We start from the raw sequence: 15,056 nt of genomic DNA, 5'->3' as shown, positions 1-15,056 counted from the left end.
GTTTGTAAATCTAAGAGACATTGGCTGTAGGAAAAGTCAAGGAGTCTCCAGCCCAAAGATAAAGCATTTTCAATCCTGGCTTAAACTTTCACGACAACTTCCCCGATGAAACATGTGCAGCCAAGTGTAACAGCAGCACTTTGTAACATTATTAGTGTTATGGATTATCATGATGTTAAAATGTGCAGGCATTGGCGGAAGACTACTTCTAGTTCTAGGAACTTAACTTAAGACTGTGCTTGTCGGCTGCAGGCTTCTGTTAAAACTATCTTAATGGTCAATAGCACACTATAGTATATGCACATTGATAGTTTTTGTTGTCTGCAACACACAGAAAGTGGTTAATTATGATCAAATTCAGTAAAAATTCATTACTAACATTTTAAAATGTTAGAAATCTGTAAAGCTGAACTCGCATTAACTTAAAATTAATTGACCGGTCTAGCCTGAAAGAATCAGCTCAAATGTCAGTTATTAAACAAATTTTGTTCCTCCTTGATTAAAAAGTAAGCACAAACTCAGAAGCCTTTTAATTCAAAAAGGTATTTATTTCAAGTTTGACAAGAGGCAGACATCTGCTGTTAGTGCAACCTTTGCTAAGCTAAAACAGTTTACATATAAATATATAAAAATGTACAATGCATGATAAAACAGGATACAGTTCTAAAAGACAGTCACACATACAGGACAAATCTGCAGCATAAAATAAACAAAGACAAAAACTGGCTGATGCAAATGCTCTTGACAGACGGTAACATGGAAAACTAAAAAAACAAATTCAGTCTTTTAAAATCTATATCATTAGCGGCCACAGGCCAACAGGACAGCAGAATAAGAATTGTTCAGACAGCAGTTATTTCTACTTTGTGTTAAAATCTTTTGGAAAAATCTTAATTTCGGCAATGCTACAGCTCACATGAGAACAAATTAATGTTATGGGACAAATACATTTTAAATAAATAGCCATTAGTGTTCCCACTTTTTGTCTGACATGATGCAGTAAACATGGACGGTCTTGTAACATAAAACCCAGCTGACCATAGATATCCTGTAACAAAGACTGTAACATACAAGTGGCTGCCTGAATGTTCTTTAAGCCTAAACTTCTGATCTGAAATTTAAATTGTGTGAGATGACATCAGGCTTTTCACCTCCTGTCCCAGTGCTTCCACTACCGAGTCTAGAGTATCTGCTTCTCAAAAGTCTGCAGGTGCATCACGTTTGGTTCAGACGTTAAGTCCGTTTTTCCTCAAATAATCTGGATTTAAGAAAATCCACGTTATAGGTTCGGAGTGAACGCCTCCTCCAGACTTTCCACCTCACAGTCAGAATGTAACGCTGGCTCCCTTCATTTGCATGTCAGCACATAACCTTTACACAGCAGAGATGTGACGGCCAGGTTTTCCTGCTCGCATCGTTCAGATTAGATAGAAAGAAAATAAGGAGGATCAATTTGGAGGTAAACTGAAAACAGTGAAGACGCATTTTAGCAACACATGGAATAAATAGACAGTACAAAATATAACCAAACATTCAGTCAATTGGGCTTTTTTAAAGTGCTGAAAGCTGCCGGAGCAAGGTAAAATAATCTACAATATTAGAAACAACAGCCAGCTATTGTCTGGTTTATGTAACAAAAGACAGGGGAGACCTTCTGAAACTACAGTCCAGGATCACAAAATGGCTCGCAGGCCTCATGTTGAGTCTCACATGACAGTAACATTATGCTCTGAGGAGGTTAGTTATTCCCCAGGGTGAGACTAGACTCATATTAAGATCAACAACATTAAAAACGTTTAATGTTTAAACTCTGATTATTTTTATCTACAGTCCTTAGTCCAGTGAAGTGGATTATTATTTATAGATGTTTTATACATTAATTTAGCTATAAACAGACTTTGACCTGTGATAACACATCTGCCATTTTTATGTCAACAGACCGTCGACTCCACTCTTCACCTGTATCACATTATTTGGCACGGCTATTTATTGCATTAAGGAACTTTGCATTCATTGATAAGGATTATAAGTTGACCAAGAGTGATCTTCTCTATTTTTGTATCTCTGGGTGATTGTTTGAAAGCTTTGACACACGTTATGAAGCAGATTGAAGTCCACTGCTTCTCAGTTTCCAAGCATCTTTCCCAGTATCGTTCCCAGCTCGTCTTCTCCATGTGCTAAACTTCAGCTGGGCGAGAAGGACCGACTCCAGATCAGCCAAGTTCATCTCCGCTTCTTGCACAACAGCCTGGAATGAAAGCCATGTCAGTTGTCTGGGGGTGGGGCTGAGTTGATGTTGCTGCCAGCTAGCAGTAAAGCCACCGTGGCTCATAACAGGATTCAGATTTCACATTCAAACTTCCCACAACAACTTTGACAGTTTGAGTTTTCCCAGAGTGAAAGTAGAAGCAGCCGATCAGATTTTGCAGAAGGAAGATGAGAGTTTTCATGTTGTTTTATCTATTGAGTCGTGTACATGATGACATGTTCTGTTCCATTTTTTCCGACACTCAGCATGTGTTTCACCTGGTGTGCGACATTCAAATAAGCCAGGTGTAGAGTAATGGTCAGGATGTACGGGGATGGGAAAACCTTGTCTTTCACACCAGAGAGCTGTGTCCCAAGTCTACATCTAAACCATAAGTCACAGTTTATCGTTTATTGTGGATCTCCATTAGTCGATGCACAAGTGACAGACTAGTCTTCCTGGGGTCCAAGAGCCTAACTGAAACCATAACCAAGCTGTTTTATGTGCCTAAAACAACCGTAACACAAAGAGCCTAACCTAAACCATAAACAAGCTGTTTTAGGTGCCAATAAACAACAACCATAACACAAGAGCCTAACCTAAACCATAACCAAGCTGTTTTAGGTGCCAATAAACAACAACAACAACACAAGAGCCTAACCTAAACCATAACCAAGCTGTTTTAGGTGCCTAAAACAACAACCGTAACACAAGAGCCTAACCTAAACCATAACCAAGCTGTTTTAGGTGCCTAAAACAACAACCGTAACACAAGAGCCTAACCTAAACCATAACCAAGCTGTTTTAGGTGCCAATAAACAACAACAACAACAACAACAACACAAGAGCCTAACCTAAACCATAACCAAGCTGTTTTAGGTGCCATTAAACAACAACCCTAACACAAGAGCCTAACCTAAACCATAACCAAGCTGTTTTAGGTGCCATTAAACAACAACCATAACACAAGAGCCTAACCTAAACCATAACCAAGCTGTTTTAGGTGCCTAAAACAACAACCCTAACATAAGTTGGGAACGATTTTAGGTTGTTACTTTGCACGTTTTAAAAATTCATGGTCAAGGCACGGTTTTTAGGGCATGTTCATTTTAAATGAAGTCATGTCCATGTACACAAACCTATAGGTTTCATTTTTGTGACGAACACAAACTACCGTCCATGAGACTATGTTTGATATGGATATTGCGTGCGTGCGTGCGTGCGTGCTTACTCTGTCAGTCGACGTTCTGGAAGGTGATGAGGAAGATGACGATGGCTGTGAGCAACAGCATCATCATCACCACAGAGGTGAGGAGGAAGGCTCTGCAGGCGGGACGTCCCGTCAGCCTGAACAGAGCCCCGCCCACGCCCTGCCCCCCAGGAGCCCCCAGGACCCCCGCAGGGGGGCTGGGGAGGCCCACGTCCAGAGAGCGTCTCATCGACCTCAGAGAGGTCAGCGACGTTTGACCCCACCGGCCATGAGCATCAGATGACCTAAAGGAGAGAGAGGAAGTTACTGACATACACATGTATACACAGTATGATACCCTGAAAGTGATAACCTCATCATCTCCAATTTCCTTAATTTGTTTTCTTCATTTACAATGATTAACAAACAAAAACAAAAACAAAGAACTAAATGGGCTTCTTCATCAAACTTACCAGCAGGTTTAAGGCAGGTCATCAACAAATGTGAATCTTATTAATTAGCATCTTGCCCGTATTTCTACCCCTTACTGTGTTACATTGTGACAGTGATTCAAAAAGCACACTGTAAAAACATGCCAAGTGCTCTAATACTGTGCTTCTCAAAGTGGGGTCCGGGGACCCCCAGGGGTCCTTGAGAGGGTTCCAGGGGGTCCCCAGCAAAAAGGTGAATAATTTATTTCCACGATAATTCCATCCATAATTAACACAATGACAGAATGTATGACTATTTTGGTTATTTGTTTCATACACTTCCTGTAATAAAACATCTAAAAGGAAAAGTCATATCAGATGGGCGACCCTGGGACAAAATCGTATTAACTGTGGGTCTGTGGACTAATTTGTGTCCGTTTGAGAACGACTGCTCTAATCAGAAGGTATGTTGTAGAAATTAATGTTAACTAATGGAAATAAATTAAAAAAATAAAAATAAAGTCATGGCATTAATTCTCATTAGAATGAATTAACATGTTAAATAATTGACACACTGGCTTGGAAATGATTAACTACCGCTCTGATTGCGCTTATAAAATCCAGTTTACATCTGATATGATTCTGATATGGTCAGCAGTGCAGCAGTAGGAGTACATGAGGAGGAGCGGTACCACTGACACACAGGTGGATAAGATGTTAAATATGTAAAGTTTAATTAACATGATGGTTTTGATTGGCTGTCTTACAGCTGGAGATAACAGCACTGTGACGGTCATGGCATTCACAGCTGTGGTATGCATCAATGAGGTCAAATTACTGGTCACAGATGTCATGGCTGCTATTCTGTTGGCAGTGTTTTATGAATGAGCCGGGAGCCCCTAAATGTTTTGACCCACAAACAATTTCACTGCCAGTTTGAGATTTCTGACAAAACGGTCAGTGGAAGGAGTGTTTAAGTCTCCAGCCACAATACAAAGTGTGTAGGACAGTTCTGATCCTAGCCAGAATGAGGATTAACTATTATTAATGATTAATGCATGTAACTCTTGATCAAGAGCGAGTAATGATTATGTTCCAGGCAGGTTTGGCAGCAACAGTGTCACTCCAATAAACCAGACCTCTGACCTGCAGGTTGCTGTAAATCTAATCTTCAAGATGAAACTATTGGCCCATCAAAGGGACCCTGATATAAAAGGATAAGCAGATACTGTGACATTGTAGCTGGTTGGTTTCTTTCAGACACACAAGAATGAATCCATCCAATCAGGACAGTTTGAACTCACTAAAGCAGTGAAAGCGTCATTTAGCCCCCATTGCAAGACGCTAGCATGGCATGTTGGTATGGATGCCCACTCAAAACAGCCTGGCGACCCACTTTTGGGTCCCAACCCACCAGTTGAGAAACACTGCACTAAAGAATGACTGAAATCGATCCAATCAGGGCAGTTCGCACCACTGCATATGAATTCGAGGAGTTGCTGCAGTGAGCAAATGTTATTGCGACAACAGTTAGTCCATCTTCACATTCAACTTAACTAATTAAATGCAGCTTTTAACTGAAAGTTTAAATGAAATGGATAACATCCATAGTATACAGGGCCATAGTAAAACTGAAAACAAAAGCATGAAAACTGAATATCATGTCTGGTGAAGAACAATAAGCATCAAATGAGCCGGCTTGTCAATCACAATTTCACAAGCTCTGCAAATTGCACTATTTGCACTTAAAATAAATTGTGAATGCCATTGTTGGCATGATTTGTCTATCAGAAATAAACATATTTCTGCCATCAGACTTTGTGGTCACTGAGCTTGTATTCATCACACTCTGTTTCCTGGTTGTATTGGATCCTGAGCCTCATGTCACTCATCCTACCGTTTGACCTGCAGCTTCCCCTTGTTGCGGACAAAGCGGATGCTGTAGACCCTCTGCATGGCGGCGGGCAGGTAGGACAGCACGTCGGAGTCTGTGGTGAGTTTGGGAAGCCCCAGGGCGGGCAGCTGCGTGAGGCCGCGGCACAGCGGGCACTGGATGGCGTCGGGCTGGGCTGACTTGACGTTCATGCGGGCCAGACACTCCAGGCAGAAGGTGTGTCTGCACTGCAGCATCTTGGGACAGCGGAACACATTGTTGAACTGGCTGAAGCAGATGGCACACTCCATGTCGGGACAGGGCTCCTCTAAGCACTGGGCCGGGGAGGGGAAGAGGTACAGGTCTGGGGATGGGATGACCACCGACACCTGGGAGAGGGGCTGGGCAACAAGGACAAAATCAATGTTTGACCAAACATCTCAATATCAATATTGCAACAATATTGTAGGGATGACGTTTGGTGCTTCGACAAGGGACAGAGTAATGTGGATACGACTAAGTGGGTCAAGGCAAATAATAGAACAGCTAGAACAGTCTGTTAGGTTCAGAAAATGACATCACTTTACTGTAATGCAGGCTTTGAAACCAGGGAAAAAACAATACATGCCCTATTATGATCTCCAAGATCTAATACGATATCTAGTCTCATATCAATATAACATTGATATATTGCGCAGGCCTACCTGCATGGGCGGTGTGAATGGGGTGGAGGGGGGTGAGGCGTACGGGTTCAAGCCCAGGCCTTGCTCATGCATGGCGGCTAGTGTTGGAGTCGGTGCTTGAGTTGGAGGTGAGATTGGAGCTGGGTTGGACTGTGGACTGGATCTGGCGCTGAGGTTGAAGCCTGGATCTGAGGCAGAGGGGGGCGACGTGGAGATGTAGGGGTTCAGGTGCGGGGCTTGTGCTGGGGTGTGATCTCCGTCCTGGGCTGGCGAGGCTCGATGGGGACGTAGGTTACGATTCAGAGCTGCGTATGAACTGTGACCCGTCTGGATGACCGCATGAGACGGTGGGGTCCCTGACAGAGATGGGTTATGGGTTTCTACATCAGGGTTAGGGGTTGTGTAGAGGGGTGGGCTTGGTAAGGAACCAGGAGGGGTGCCCTCATGTGGCGAGTGATGAGAGTTCAGGAGGGGATTTCCATAGGGATTCATCACCAGAGGAGTGCAGACAGACTGACTTGTGGAACGGTGGAGGAGGGATTTAGGGATAGAATGAAGAGAGTAAAGCTGGAAGGAAGGAGTAGATCTAGACAGGAGAACGGAGTGGATTGATGGATGGATGTTGTGTCGTTAGCTGTCAGTAGGGGCAGCAGAGAGCAGTATCAAGAGTCATGGGTGGATGGTGGGACGATGAAGATGCTCCTCTTCTGGCTTCAGTCTCCAGCACTCCGAAGCCCTTCCCAAGGCTCAGTGTCTATACAGGAAGAAAATGGCATCAATATTATGGAAACAGAGCAGGCTAAAATATTTCTAGTCCATTTGGCTTGACTCAAAGTGTCTTACAGTACCATGTGAGGATGGTTTTGGCCCCAATCAGAAATTCACAACTGGATTGGCATTATTGCCGCCTTGCTCGAACCACATACAGGGAAGGTTGTAGTTGTCCAATGGCCAATGCAGGGCCACCATTTTCAAGTCTTATCATGCCGATTGCGTATTAAACACAGGGGGGAAGATCATTCACATCACTCCTGTGATCCTGCACAGAACATTTTGTCAGCTCTGACAACTTGCTCCCAAAACCAGAAACCAAGCATATGATGACATGTCAGAAAGTAGGAAATTCTGACACTCTCAGCAAAAATGCAATCTTAACGGCCGTCCAAGTTGGAGTTACGAGAGGGATACCGAAATAGGGTTAACCCCCTGTAACAGTTCTGTGCAGGACACTCTTCTATTCAGTGTCAAGGAAAGCCACTGCAGAAAGCTTTAGCACCCAACATCAGACAGCAGTTTGGCTGTCTGGCTTCTAGCATTGAGGAGGGAGACAGCTCAGTATAGATTTGGTCCCAAGGAGAAACTCAAGACTACTCATATCAATCATGACTAAACTCAAAAGGTACAAAAGGGTAGTCAAGTGTTCCTCTATCAAGCAGAATCAAAATGCGACATTAAAACGGAGGGGGGAAATGTAAACCAAATATGTTGTGCTAGTTGCTTTCCAAAAAACAACTATACTCGCCACCCAGGTAATGAAATACAGTAACAAAATCCAATGTGTTAGTTCTCTATTACTGCATTACATTTCCTCTGCTTTGTATAGGTATCCTACAGGTGAAACTTAACCAGGGTCTGACTGAATGACCAACATTGTACCACATTGCAGTCATGTTCCAGCTTATAGCGTCAACAGGACATAAATTTGCATTGTACAAAGGGATACGGTATGGCATGCAAAACAAACATCCTCCAACTCTATTCTTTCTGAAGCTAATCCAGGAACATTCAGCAGGGAAACACCAGAAAGCTCTCAGTATTTACATTCAGGAAGATCTTCTCTGGAAACCAGGTCTTGTTTACCATGTGTGCCCTGTTTGCTTTGCTCACACATTTTGCCACGTCAGTTGTGTTACAGTGTCTTGGTTATGGCCTAACATGCCAATATGGCACCATAAGTCAAATGAAAATGAACGCACACAAACCCTTTGCCAATGTCAACAGCTTGGCCATCAATCATACCTGTCCAATATCTGCAATTTATATACCAGTTTTATTAAAAACACATTTCTCTATTTGTTTTTGTTGAATAAAAGGATAACCAGGACTGATCAATTCCACAATAAATATGTAATCAATAAACAGTCAATATATGCCCCACATGTCATTCACCTACCACCCCAGCCCCCCCCCCCCCCCCCTCTTCTCCCCAATTGTACTTGTCCAATTTTCAATTTCCCCTCTACTGCCTCGGTCGCTGCTCCACCCTCTGCTGATCTGGGGAGAGCCGTAGACTAGCACCATGCTTCCTCCCACACGTGCAGCTGCCAGCTGCTTCTTTTCACCCGACAGCGGGGAACTTCACTGGCAGGACATAGCACGTGGGAGGATCACGCTATTCCCACCAGTTCCCTTCCGCCCCGAACAGGCGGCCCGACCGACCAAATGCCATTTTAACCAAACTTCCAATCAAAAAGGTCTTAGGTCAGGTAAAATATATTTCTTCATGCTAGGAACCAGAATACAAACTCGCAAAAAAAAAAAAAAATGCCCAGAGCGCTGCATGGGCTGTGTTTCAATCTTGTTCACTTCCATCCTCACTCCCTCACTTGCTCCACTCCACACATCCAATAAACCCTTTTTCTGATCACCTAAAGGGAACATTTCAACTATAAGCTGCCATGCAAAGTGTGTGTGTTCTTTGCATGTTTAAAACAATATATTTGTACATAAAGGTTCCTGTGTGCTGTCAAGTCTTCAGGCTCCTGTCCTCATGCAAAACACACCTGAGCACATTTACCTGCCGGGCCTCACTCACTGCAGACAGCTGATCCACTGTCAGCTATAGGCTACTGTAGCCTACAGCTGACAGCCAGTTTCCTCATCCGTTTACCTCCAGACAGACAAGCCTATCGGATGTACGTAGGAACCAGAGAAAGCAAATGCTATAGTTGAAGTGTTTCAGACTCAAAACGCACTCCCTATGGTCTTCAGCAGAAGTGCACTGCACAACTTGGGCCTCCTGCACACAAAATCTTCTGACTGTATTCTCCGGTTCAATGTGCGATCACGTCATTGAAACACTGGATTTGGTGTCAGCACAAAATCGACGTATACATTATCTTCTTTTTACTTTATTCTTGTCCTTTGTGCCTGAAGCCACCTGAGGCCAACCAGGACAGTTTGGCAGGTACCACCAGTGGTTTTGAAAATAGAGAAAGGAATACAATTCTGACCGTCTATGTAGAAATCTGATTTTTCCTCCATAAACATCCTCCCAAGTTGATTAAGAAAACAAATGCCATCAGCAAGACAGACTGTCACTTTGCAAAGCAGTCTTGGTTTTAAACCCAATGTATATTTTCTCACGTGAAGGGACAGCATGCCATTTAAAAATCTGGCAATATTATTTATTGTCAGAAAAATAGCTGGTAGAAGACTTTTCATGACAAGGACCCCTAAACTGAAATAAATTAGTATACAGACCCCCATTTGATCAGTTTTTGTCCCAGGATTCCACGTCTGATAAGATGTTTGTTTTTTGATGTTTTACTACAGAAAGTGTATGAAAAATCATAGGCCTACAGTACATTCCGTCAGTGGATGTTATTATAGTGAGAATAAATTATTTCCCTTTTTTGCTGGAGCCCCGCTAGAACCACCTCAAGGACCCCTGACGGCCCCCGCGCCCCACTTTGAGAACCACTGGCTATCAGCCTATTATGAATCAATAGGACCAGCTCTTTAATTCTGCCTATAGATCAATACACCAAACAGCAAACAACATTCAAAGTGTTACAAGTAATTTGCCTTTCATTCCCACACACTTCTTCCACCAAAGCACACTGATGGTCAGTAGCAAGGAGTGTAAACAATTCTAAAAATATAGTTTAATATAGTAACACATAGACATTTGGCATTGAACAAGACAACATTAAAACTGCCACATTTTCCAATGAAGGTTGGCACGGCTCTTACCTCTCACCACTCCTCTCTCATCCCACAATGGATCATCGTCGCATCAGGTGCGTAAACCTCAGAAAACTGCCCGAGTGGTTGGTTTGTTTTTGTTTTGAGCTTCCTCTCAACTTCTCTGTTCTCTCCTCTCTCTTTGCGGTAGTGACTCTGCATTTGAATAACTGAATAAAACAAGGAAACAGGCTAGTCAAATCAGCTGCTGGCCTCATCGATGTTACCTGTGTAAGCTTCAGGCTGCATGCACACCTGAGGAGAGTTGATGCTGATTGACGGGCAGCCTTCAACTAGCCTTAAACATCTGAACAACTTTGTCAACCTTCACTAGGAACCCAAACCTCTTAATTTCATCCCTGAAATGCCCTTAACATGTTCATTGGTCACAGGATTTGTTTTGTTCTTTGTTCTCATGGATAAAGACTTACAAAGGTCCTGCCATCATAACTGGATCTTACATTAAATCAGAAGGAGACAAAATAAGCATTTTTAAGCCCTTAGCCCTTAACTCCAAACATTCATTTTGATGGGGGTAGGAATTAATTGTGCTGTGAATTAACTACTGCCTGTGATTTAATGAATTAATGTATAAAAATATAAATACATACATACATACATGCATGCATGCATACATACATACATACATACATACATACATACATACATACATACATACATACATACATACATACATACATACATACATACATACATACATACATACATACATACATACATAAAGAAAGAAAGAAAGAAAGAAAGAAAGAAAGAAAGAAAGAAATCTTATTTTGGAGCCTTGGTTTCCCTGCAGTTTGATATCATTAAGCCAGAAACCAAGTTGTCATTGTGGGTTTTTTTCCAGACTTCTAATGGAACAATTATTTATTTGTATTATTTAAACATTTTACTTGGTTAGGAGTAAAGCACTTGCAGTTTACCTTCACACTATCAATGCAATGGTGTTCAAGGTCACCATCACATGAGTTTCAGTGACTGATGGAAAGGTTTTCCGGGAAAATGGTAAACAACACACAAACAGACAAAACAAAAAATATGCTTAAAAAATCTGCTACCTGCTGATTCTTTCTTCATTTTAGGGAGGGTAAATAGTTAAAGTGTATAGTTGTTACAATAGCATTTGGGCCCAACAACAACAGCTATTAAGGCAAACATGATGTTTCAGTCCACAGCTCCAGATCTGCCAGGCTCCAGCACTGCTTTTAACTATGTTGTTGTTTGTTGTTGTTATAGACAAAATAGCTGATGTAGGCTATTGAAGCTTCTGCAGTCCAGTATGAGTATGACCTTCAAGCATGAACTTGCTGTTAATGTTTCACTGACTTTCCCTAGCATCTGCCAAGTCCTGCCGACTCTTACAGTATAATAAAAACATGTTTTCTCAGGTAAGGTGTGGAGCGTTGACTTTCATTTAGTGCTTGGATGAAGAATGGCACAGTGAGGATTTCATCTGATGGTGAGGTGACTTAACTGTATAGACTTAACTGTATATATAAGCTGTATAGCTTCAGAGCAAGAAGGTTATGGGTTTGATTCTCCACTCTGGTACTTTCTGTATAGAGTTTGCATGTTCTCCCTCTGTTTGCGTTGGTTTCCTCCCACAGTCTAAAGATATGCTGTGTTTGTGTAATATTGTAATGTAATCTGGTAAAATGTGTAGTATGTATATATGATGTATGTATCTGTATATCTATATACTGTATATATATATATATACATATATGAAGAGTTCATTTGCAAAAACAGGTCAACGTCATTCATCTGTTTGATACTCCCTGGAGTGCACATAGAAAACATTATTGAGGTGATTTATGTGAAAATTATCAGATGAATATGTTTTGAATATGTTTTAGTTAAGAAAAATCCCCAAAATAGATTAATTACAGTATAAATACATACAATATATAAATATAAAAAAATATATAAATCCAAACGGAGATACCTCATTTTGCAAATGAACTGTATATATATATATATATATATATATATATATATATATATATATATATATATATATATATATATATATATATATATATATATATGATGTATTATACTGTTATGATGATAAAGCCCTTTGAGATATGCTTGTGTGATATGGGGCTATAAGGATAATGGAACTGAACTGAATCTACAAAAAATGCAAACAAACAAACAAAGAAATGTACGGCTACGGCCTTACGCCCAAGTGCAAGAGCAAAATCTTTGCTCCTTTCTACCATTCAAAATCGGCCTTTTTTTCTTTTAATTAGCACTGGGTCAGTACATCAAAGGACGGGTTTCAGCGACCTAGTGATAACGTTTTACAACGCTGTGTTCGAAAGCCTTATCAGATATGGTATGGCTGCTTGGTACGGCACGCTGACTGTTCAGCTAAAATCAAAAATAGGAAGATTAATTAAATCGGCCTGGAAAGTGATGGGAAAGAGAGATTACCCATCCCTCGAAACCATTTACGAGCAAAAAACGATTAGTTTGGCTCAAAAAATTCTTAGGGACCCTTACCATGTTCTGTATGACGATTATGAACTGCTACCCTCTGGTAGACCTTACAGAACTAGCAGATGTAAAAGCAACCGCTTTAAGCTCTCCTTTCTCCCAACTTCAGTGGCATCGCTGAACAAACTACAAATCTTGCCCCGTAGGCTACAGTAGGTAGCACTGCACCAGAGAGTTTAAGGAATCCACTTAGGTGGGGGGAGGTCCCACTTATGTCGTCGAGACGTTACAAAATGAGTAGTCACACTTTGCCTCGTTCTTATTGAGTTTTACTATTTTACTTATTTCTTATCTTCTTATTTTTATTACTTATGTCTTGTTGTGCATTTTTCCTGTAATTTCCTGTACTGTGCAATATAGGGCTAGAGCAGCCCGATCAACACTAGGTGCACTTTATGTTGAGGACGGCGATAAGCCATCTCTCATCTTGTCTGTACTTGCTCTGTTGAGCGATGCCCAAACTGTTTCTCCTGGGTAATCATGTAGGGGACCCATATTATTTTTCTATGTCACTGTTGTCATTTTTGTCGTCATTTGTGTTTCCTTCCCTGTTGTACTGGAACTGTATTGTGATTGTGACTGTGTGCGGCACTTTTTCACAGATTTCCCTTGGGGACAATAAAGTTGATCTTATCTTATCTTAACAAGCTTGTGAGCTACTTGACCAGCAAAGTTTGCTATTAGGAGACAGCAGCACCATAGTTGACAAAACCACACATGCACGTAATTAGAATTTCAACTATTTATTTAGGATTTAGCAGTCAAAACATGCAACATCAATACTACCTGAGGACATCTCAATCTGCTCGTGAGCTTAGTTGATGGAATGTATTTACAGTAGTAACTATCAAAGGGAGTAAGTAAGTTCAGTCTGTCTGTTTCTTGTTTCTCTGCTATTTTTGTCCCACATTGGATCATGTCATCAGTGATGGTCACTCGAGCAATTGTGATGTCATTGATGATTCCACAATGTCTATGACATGCGAAGTTGAGCAATTGTGCGCTGAGTGATGTCACTCAAGCACTCCATGATGTGATCAGTGATGGTCACTTGAGCAATTGTGATGTCATCAGTGAGTGATGTCATCAGTGATGCGAAGTTGAGAAATTGTGTGGTGCACATGCCAATAGGGCAGGCGAGGCCACGCAGCAGCCGAGCTGCGGGCGAGGCCGAAATTGAGCAATTGTGCGCCGAGTGACATCACTTGAGCACTCCATGATGTCATCAGTGATGCGGAGTTGAGCAATTGTGCACTGCACATGCCAATAGGGCAGGCAAAGCCACGCATGCAGCCGTGCAGCGGACGTAGCGCGCAGGATTTCCAGTCTACAATAAGTGTGGTGTAAGGAGTCTATTCTATGTATGAAGGAATGTACATGTAGTACATGTACATGTCATGTATAGTAAATGTGTTAATATGCCACAATATGCGAAGATTTCTAGTATACAATAAGTTAATAATTGCTCGAGTGACCATCACTGATGACATAGACATTGTGACATCAGACCACTCAATGATGTCATCAGTTGTGACCAAAAGCGTGATCACTATTGGATGTTACTCGAGCATCAATGATGGCATCAGCAATGTGGGACAAAAATTGCAGACCAGTAGCCGACTAGCACGACTGTTACTATTTGTTTTTACCACTAATGTTATGTTATGTTATCATCAGAATCAGAATCAGAAAGACAGATGATCCCCGGGGCGAAATTGGGACAAGTTGCAGTTGCTCGCACTCAGGCATAAAATATCCACATAACACAACATAGCATAACACAGTATCACACAGTATCTCCCTAAACGTAAAAAACAGTCAATACAATAAAATGCAATAAAATAGAATAAAATAGGGTCAATGGGATAGTAAAAGTAAGTAGAATTGTAGAATAGTAGTAGTAGTTACAGTTACAATCTAGGCAGTACGTGTCAAATTGCAGTTATTGCACACTGGAATTAAATTAAATCAAATTGCACATTACGTGTGACGTAACTAAGGCACAGGCATATGTTATGTTATGTTATGTTATGTTATGTTATGTTATGTTATGTTATGTTATCCTTTTATTTATCCCCATGGACAAAGTCATCCTCTGCATTTGACCCATCCTCTAGGAACCTTCCTAGAACTAGGAGCAGTGGGC

General features: G+C 41.4%; 1 protein-coding gene across 1 annotated transcript; it reads right to left on the bottom strand.

Annotated features, from left to right (window-relative positions):
- Window positions 1-574: 574 nt before the first annotated feature.
- LOC310784076 (uncharacterized protein) lies at window positions 575-6,617 on the bottom strand. The gene is made up of 4 exons (XM_083645052.1): window positions 6,446-6,617; window positions 5,766-6,142; window positions 3,480-3,742; window positions 575-2,248 (listed from the first exon to the last, which is right to left on the bottom strand). The coding sequence occupies exons 1-3, from the start codon at window positions 6,515-6,517 to the stop codon at window positions 3,484-3,486; spliced, it is 708 nt and encodes a 235-aa protein (XP_083501178.1). The 5' UTR covers window positions 6,518-6,617; the 3' UTR covers window positions 575-2,248; window positions 3,480-3,483.
- Between the last annotated feature and the right edge of the window lie 8,439 nt (window positions 6,618-15,056).

This window comes from Poromitra crassiceps, assembly GCF_964638095.1.
Source record: "Poromitra crassiceps genome assembly, chromosome: 10".
Lineage (NCBI taxonomy): Eukaryota > Metazoa > Chordata > Actinopteri > Beryciformes > Melamphaidae > Poromitra > Poromitra crassiceps.
The sequence above is the reverse complement of the archived record's forward strand: the minus strand, read 5'-3'. Positions and strand labels throughout refer to the sequence as shown.

Coding starts and splice junctions, on each gene's coding strand:
- LOC310784076 (XM_083645052.1), bottom strand. CDS start 6,517: ATGCATGAGCAAGGCCTGGGCTTGAACCCGTACGCCTCACCCCCCTCC. Junction 6,143..6,445: donor CATTCACACCGCCCATGCAG/GTAGGCCTGCGC, acceptor CTTGTTGCCCAG/CCCCTCTCCCAGGTGTCGGT. Junction 3,743..5,765: donor GGGAAGCTGCAGGTCAAACG/GTAGGATGAGTG, acceptor TCTCTCCTTTAG/GTCATCTGATGCTCATGGCC.